This window comes from Bombyx mandarina, chromosome 22, assembly GCF_030267445.1.
Source record: "Bombyx mandarina strain Sakado chromosome 22, ASM3026744v2".
NCBI classification, from domain to species: Eukaryota; Metazoa; Arthropoda; class Insecta; order Lepidoptera; family Bombycidae; genus Bombyx; species Bombyx mandarina.
In genome coordinates, this window is record NC_143228.1 from 15,816,345 (window position 1) to 15,823,967 (window position 7,623).

The 7,623-nt window shown below is 36.1% G+C and overlaps 1 protein-coding gene across 1 annotated transcript; it reads right to left on the reverse strand.

Annotated features, from left to right (window-relative positions):
- Nucleotides 1-3: 3 nt before the first annotated feature.
- LOC114240193 (GPN-loop GTPase 1) lies at nt 4-7,340 on the reverse strand. The gene is made up of 9 exons (XM_028170666.2): nt 7,119-7,340; nt 6,862-6,987; nt 4,997-5,164; nt 4,340-4,536; nt 2,989-3,189; nt 2,147-2,199; nt 1,953-2,044; nt 1,287-1,421; nt 4-156 (listed from the first exon to the last, which is right to left on the reverse strand). The coding sequence occupies exons 1-9, from the start codon at nt 7,189-7,191 to the stop codon at nt 80-82; spliced, it is 1,122 nt and encodes a 373-aa protein (XP_028026467.2). The 5' UTR covers nt 7,192-7,340; the 3' UTR covers nt 4-79.
- Between the last annotated feature and the right edge of the window lie 283 nt (nt 7,341-7,623).

Genomic DNA, 7,623 nt, shown 5'->3' on the forward strand with positions numbered 1-7,623 from the left:
ATCTTGTTTTATTTTAATGTTCGTAATCCTAATATATACATTTTTATTTTATGTTTAAAGAATAAGTTCTAACTACGTATTATTTCTGCGTGTCATTAGGTTTTATATGTTTCTTTAAGAACTCTTGGAACATAGCCACGTGCTCTGGTTTGTCGTCTGCAATTAAAGGATGTTTTCTTTTTTTATTTTTTTTTTATTGCCTAGATGGGTGGACGAGCTCACAACCCACTTACATCAAAGTGGTTACTGGAGCCCATAGACATCTACAACGTAATAAATGCGCCACCCACCTTGAGATATAACTTCTAAAGTCTGAGTATGGTTACAACGGCTGCCCCGCCCTTCAAACCGAAACGTATTACTGCTTCACGGCAGAAATAGGCAGGGCGGTGGTACCTACCCGTGCGGACTCACAAGAGGTCCTACCACCAGTAATTTACGCAAATTATAATTTTGCGGGTTTGATTTTTATTACACGATGTTACTCCTTCACCGTGGAAGTCAATCGTGAACATTTGTTAAGTACGTATTTCATTAGAAAAGTTGGTGCCCGCCTGCGGGATTCGAACACCGGTGCATCGCTACATACGAATGCACCGGACGTCTTATCTTTTTTTTTAATTCCCATCCTATCCTTTTATTTTTATCTTTGGAAAGTAGGTTAGGTAGGTTTATAGTTAAAATGCTCCTTTTTATCAAAGGAAAGATTTCCGACCGCGCGGGTGACATTTCTCGGTAGACCGACGGAACTTGTATAAATGCAAACTTGTCAAATGTTTTGCGTTTTATGATGGCTATGGCCATAGAACATAACATTCAGATTCACTTTACAGTGACCTTCTCGATTAGTAAATTATTTGTCTTCATGGCGTACACATGTCCAAACCTATATAATTATATTTAAATACAACAAATTGACTTTTCAAGGTGGGTGGCGCATTTACGTTGTAGATGTCTATGAGCTCCAGTGACCACTTAACACCAGGTAGGCTGTGAGCTCGTCAACCCATCTAAGCAATAAAAATAATAATAATAATATTGACTATCCAACGTGTCTGTTTCTGTGTGAATCTCAGCCATATAAGAAATATTTAGTAAAAATATAATAAATTTTAACTCAACACGCGTATACGTGTGCACACAGCTTAAGGAAGGTTTAATGCAAACATTCAGTTTGAAAACATTTCGTGAGATACTTAGAGATATTTGATACCGTACCCTGGTACCAGCGTCGTACCCGAGAGGTCACGTGGCATACAGCCAGTAATGTTAATAAAAAAAATTACCGATTTCCGGTTCATTTTCAGTTCCCTCGTCGTCGCTGGAGCTCTCGTTGCCGGGGTGCTTCAGGTACATGTCGCTGAGTTCTCTACCGATCGGCACTTCATCTATCAAACTCTTCTTGTCTATAACTGTCTCCACTGTGAAATGTCAAATAATATAATTTAAAACAAAACAAAAAAACAAATGATTGTGATAATTATAAATACTTTAACGGTATTCGGTCGCGCTTGTTATTCTACACTTCGGTGTGTTGGGAACGGATGAAATGTTTTTTCTTTTTTTTAAATAAGAAAAACAAAGATTGTCTATGGATTATTTTGAGCTTTGCTTTTTTTTCTACCTAATCTGATGATCTAGAGAGACCATGTCAGCGTTACCGGGCTAGTAGGTGAGCTCACGGGGCTCAAACCTGATGACGTTGCTAACACGAACCCTAGCAAGAGTCGTGCTTCGCAGAATCTACCACCGGATCGGAAACGCGACCCACTGAGAAGATCCGGCGAGAAGCTCAGTGGGCTGTGTCTGAGGGTTAGTTTACTCGCCGAGCCTACGATGACCAGTGCTTGGGGTTGAGCTTTGCTATTTTCTAAATTATAAACACTATTATTTAAAAAAATGAAAAACAAGTCCCTTTAAATATTAAAACTAAAATAGATATTTCACTGTACCGCTGTCTGTCTTTTTTAATTCATCTTCTTTCTTTCGTTTCTCTTCTGCCAATTTTTCAGCGCGCATTTTCAACCAATCTGCTTTGTATTCTCTAAAATTAACAAGTCATTATATATATGGCAACACTAAACAACACACAATTTATATATCCTCCTCTGTGATTAATAAACAAATAGATTTTTTCCATACTAACCTTTCATATTCCTCTGCAGATTCATCAACTAGTTTGAAGAACTCATCTATGCCCTGTAAAATTTCATTCATACTATACTATAATATTTTTTTCCTGCCTATTCTTTGATAGCCTAGGGGGCTATTTCATCTACGCCCGGACGGGTAAATGAGCTCACGGGCACAACCTGTGTGCTTAGTGAGAGTTTTTTAACGTTCTCGATCGCGTAAAAGTTAACTCCGTTTTGTATGCAGTTGGGACAGCGCCCCTAGCGGCAAACGTACGCAACCGATCCCATTCCATACAAATATGAGCTAACTTTTACGCTATCGAGAACGTTAAAAAACTCGCACTAAGCACACTGAGCGAATTTGCTAACACTAGCCTTAGAAAGAGCAGTACTTTTCAGAATCTACCACTGGATGGGAAGGATGAACCCACTGAGAAGATCCGGCAACTTAGTGAGTTGTGTCTATGGAGCTATAAATTAATCCAGTTAACTAAAACAACACCCAGACTTAAGAGAATTAAGCAAAACTTTAAAACACAGAAATCAAAGTTTCAATTGTAGCATATAACGGATTCCATCCTTCTAACTGGAATAGATACTGGACTACCCGTGCAAGATAATAATACCTAACTATTATGCAAAATTATATATTTTTTAGGTTAAGTTTTTATTACACAGTGGTATTTTTTCATCCTGGAAATAGAAAGTGAAAAATGTGTTAAATACATTATTCTTTGCAAAATGTGGCACTTGCATTAAAGTGATGAAATTCGTCATTCATAATCGCTTAACATTAAGTGGGTGACTTTCTCTGCTCAGAATGGTATATGCTCTGAACATAAAATAAACTTACTTCACCAGTATGCGCACTCACACCACAGCACTTCAGATCTGAATAAAAACTGTCCAATGCCAGTGCCATGGACTGTGTCAAGTTTCCTATGTAAGTATTTCCTCCTTCCGTCTCTCCCCCACCATCTGCATTTAATGCTTCTTGGAATGCTTCGAAATCTCTCATCCATTCCACTGCATATGAATTGTTTACTACATCGATCTGGGACAAAAACAAAATAATTGAAATGTTTTTTTGTTTGTTTTTTCTTAGATGGGTGGACGAGCTCACAGCCCACCTGGTGTTAAGTGGTTACTGGAGCCCATAGATATCTACGACGTAATTGCGACACCCACCTTGAGATATAAGTTCTAAGCTCTCAAGTATAGTTACAACGGCTGCCCCACCCTTCAAACCGAAACGCATTACTGCTTCACGGCTGAAATAGGGTCGTGGTACCTACCCGCGCTGACTCTCAAGAGGTCCTATGGGTGATAACACTATAAGCATTATCGTCAACTTTAAAAGAAGTAGATTCTTCAAACAAGGATTACGTACAGTTCTCAGTTGTAGGTGGAAACTTAACTGTGTCCCTGGGATTGCTGACGTTTTCTTTATTTATTTTATTATTGCTCATGTTGCCTACACGAGCACACAGCCCACCTGATGGCGAGTGGTCACCGTCGTCCATGGACGTAAACAATGTCAGGGGCAGAGCCAACTTGCTGCCTATTGATAAAGTATGTCTATTAGTAACGGTGCCCACTCACCATAAGGTAATGCATGTCTGCCAACCAAGGCTAAGAAAATGAGAAGACTTGTGATCACATATCACACACACTACTTATATGTATTATCATGAGAACACTTTATTTAATTCTTGCAGCAATTTATTTAATTAATGTTTTTGCAATTTAAAATTATTAAAGTATGAATAGATTCAAAATATCAGCATATATTTTAAAATTGCAATACAAAACATTTTCATTACGAGTTCAATAAAAGACAGACATAGTTATGCCCATATTGATTTAACATTTTTTCTCACATTAATTCAAAATCTATTCTGGTATAGTCATGCACAAACAGCCTTGATCCCCATTATGTTATGTGAATATAAACTATTTTAACGCGCAAATCCCTGTTGGTTACTCCTTAGGTGGGTCTTTGAAGGGCAGGCGTGCAGGGGAGCGGCAGAGACGCCGCCGGCCGACCAATAGCCAGAATCCAGAAATATTATTTACAGATTATTTACCTCAATTACTAATCTTTAAGTACATTGTTGATTGTTCACACATCGTTAAACTATACCTTAAACTGTGATAGTTTTATTCCTTAAACTGTTAATTTAAAAAATATCTCTGAAACTCACTTTATTCATGACAACAATAAACGGCAGCCGAGTCTTGTACAATATTGAGCAAGCATACAGCATGTTGGACATAAATGTGACGGGTGACACACTGCGTACTGTGTCCATTACATACACCACGACTGTGGGACAGGATGACGCCAGTGTTTCTGTCACTATTGTGCCTGATGCTGACCATGTGAACACTTCTATTTGACCTGTTGAATATTCAAGGAACAATATTTTTAATAATACGTATTTATATTTTTAATCTGAAAAAAAATTTGAACCATCTTGTTACTACTAGTTACATATTAATAGATAATTGTACAAAATAGTATCACTATTCTATTTCCAAGGCAAAATTTGTAAGGTATTGTAGTTATTTCAATAGAATAGTGAATAGTTCCATTTCAGTATTCTTGTGAGATGTCTAATGTTCTGTAACCACTCAGACAGTTAACATAACTGAATCAAGAGAATTTGTTTGACAAGTGGTTCAAAAATGAGAGCATATAAGAGTATTTTTATATAATAGTTATATGTGTTTTATTTAATGATAGATTTAATAATAAGTTTATATTAGGGAATTCATCTCATTTTGAAATTGCAGGAAAAGATCAACGTGACATGTTGGCTAAACAAACTGCATTAATAGAAAAATATATAAATAAATACCTGGTGTATCGATAACACAGTACTTGTGTTTCTTTCCTGCTTTCTCTATCAAGTCTACGACTTGTCCAAATTTTGTTGAAAACAGATTCAGTGCTGTAACTATACCACCATTTGGTCCAAGACCATACTGCTTCATCACTTCTTTATAGTCTACAGTATCTCTTATATCTGCAAATGTTTATATGGACACATTATGTTTAATTATACCTTTTAACCTTGTTATCTAAGAATTTTTGAAATTGCAGAATGAAATAAGGTGAGGAAATAAAAAGAGTCACATTGTTTTAAATTCTACAAATTAATCTTAATTTCAATTTAATTGTGATCTATAACAATCTTTAGCATTTAGATCTATAGCAACTGAATAGCAATCTTTATCTTTAAAAATCTTTATTTGAAATGGTTTTTTTAGCAATTAACATATTCCTGCTTTACTCAAAATTATTCAATTGTATAGTAATCGGCAAACTTCGTGAGCAAATGACCTTGACTGCGCAGAACCGAATTTTAGATCACTTTGGTGGTGAGGGTGAGGCGCGACGGCAGGGGAAATCGTATCGAGCGCGTTATTGGTAGATCAGTCGAACCCTGCGTCCCGCACTGCGCCCTCATTCCGCTTGCTCCCAAAAGTACGCTTGCGTACAGTGGAAAGTCTATCGTTATTAATCGTTAAGTTATTTGTTATAATTGCTTGTGGACTTTGTTGCCATTGCTATTTGTTGAGTGTTTGTTGATTTTTTATAAAACATACACTATGCCGTGACAAACTGGTGTAGTACTTAAAAGAAAGGGTAGAAAATTTGTGTACGACGTATATTGCTTCTTTATAAAACATGGGAAGAATGATATGGAAAAATTAAAACAGACTTCGGAAGCAACAAAAACATCAGTGAGTACTGTTAGGTGCATTATTAACGAAGCTAAAGGCTCTGGCTTGCTCGCCGTGTTTCGGACTCCGGGTAAGAAAAGATCAGGGAAGAAGAAAGTTACCAGAATGGATAGTTTCGTTCAATCTGTAATAAAAAGATGTAATCATAATAACTACATAACAAGCAGCGAAACTCCATACCGTAGAAAGGCTTCGAAAAATTTAAAGAAGATATAAATTTTAATGGCTCGGAATTAAGCTTACGACGGATTATGAAAGAGCTAGGCTTCAGATGGAAAAAAAGAACAGAAAATAATCGGAAGCTGGTAAATGAAAAAAGTAACATTCGATTACTACGAATCGAATATCTTCAAAAAATAATTAATTATAGACAAAAAAGAAGACCGAATCGACCGAGTTGTAAACTACGCCGATGAGCCCTATGTCGACTCATCACGATGATAGCGACTCGGGTGATGAAAACAGTGATGATGATGATGGTCAAGATTATGATAACGAAAAAAAAATTACAAATACCAGCTTCGCTTCAACTGAACCAAGACCTGGCAACAGCTCTAGTTTTGACTTAATAGAAGGAATATCTATTTTACCCCAAGATTAAATTATTACAATTATTAACCTATATGTTTTGTTGATGTTCTAATAAATATATAAATAAATACATATGTTGATTTTAATAATTTAATAGCATTATGACGCAGAGTAAGTAATGTTTTTGCACGTGAGTGTACCATGCGCAAACTTACCCCCACTACGTCGACAAATGCTCAAGAAGTTTGCCGGTTATTATACTATGATTATTAATTAATAATTTAATACAGGCTTCAACTGTTTGGATTCAATCTATGATTTTGTCTATAGGCCCTAGCACAAAATCAGCCTCCCTAGTCTATCCGGTTAGAAAATAAATTCATTCTAGACTTCTAGGCTTGAAATGAATATCAGTATAACATGATTGCAGTTCACAGAATCTTACCAATGTTGGCAGGATAAGGTACTTCCCTGCAAGCTGGATCCAAGTTCACTAGATAAGGTCGTGATCCATTAATAACTTTACTTGACAATCGACGTGTGAAGGAAGTCTTTCCAGCACCGGCCATACCTAAAAATCTCTATGAATATTATTCATTAAGTTCTACAAGGATCTATGTTTTCAAAACTTGAATTCGATCAATTAATACTTGTTCTTTATTTACGGTATGATTTTACATGTTTATGAACAAAAACTCTAACCTAAAATTATCAAACAAATGGGTTTGTTGGGCTCCGCGTTTGAACCTTCTGGTTTATTTGTATCAGAAGACATTTTTTCCCTAATGTATCTCTTTTTTTAGAACAGATGCAGATGAACAACAGTTATTTCCATAAAACTACTTCAAAAATGACTAAAAATTATAAACTTCGTTTTAGTTTGATTCGTTTGTTTATTGTGATTTATTGTTAGACACTGACAGTGACAGTAGTAGTAGTTAAATTTTTCCTGGAAAGGCAAAGGTGATAAAGTATGATACCTTAATCTTTTATATATATTTTTAATGAAAACTGATAATATATAATAAATGAAGTGAAATGCAGTTGATGAATTTGGAACATTAATCAATCTGTATGTGCAGGGACACAGTTTGAGTAGCGCATGCGGTTGTACATCGCTTGGTCAGTCGTAACCCGCCCAACACGTCAGACACTTGTGACAATATACGGAGTAAAATTGGAACTGTAGTAGAATTATTTTGTCCGT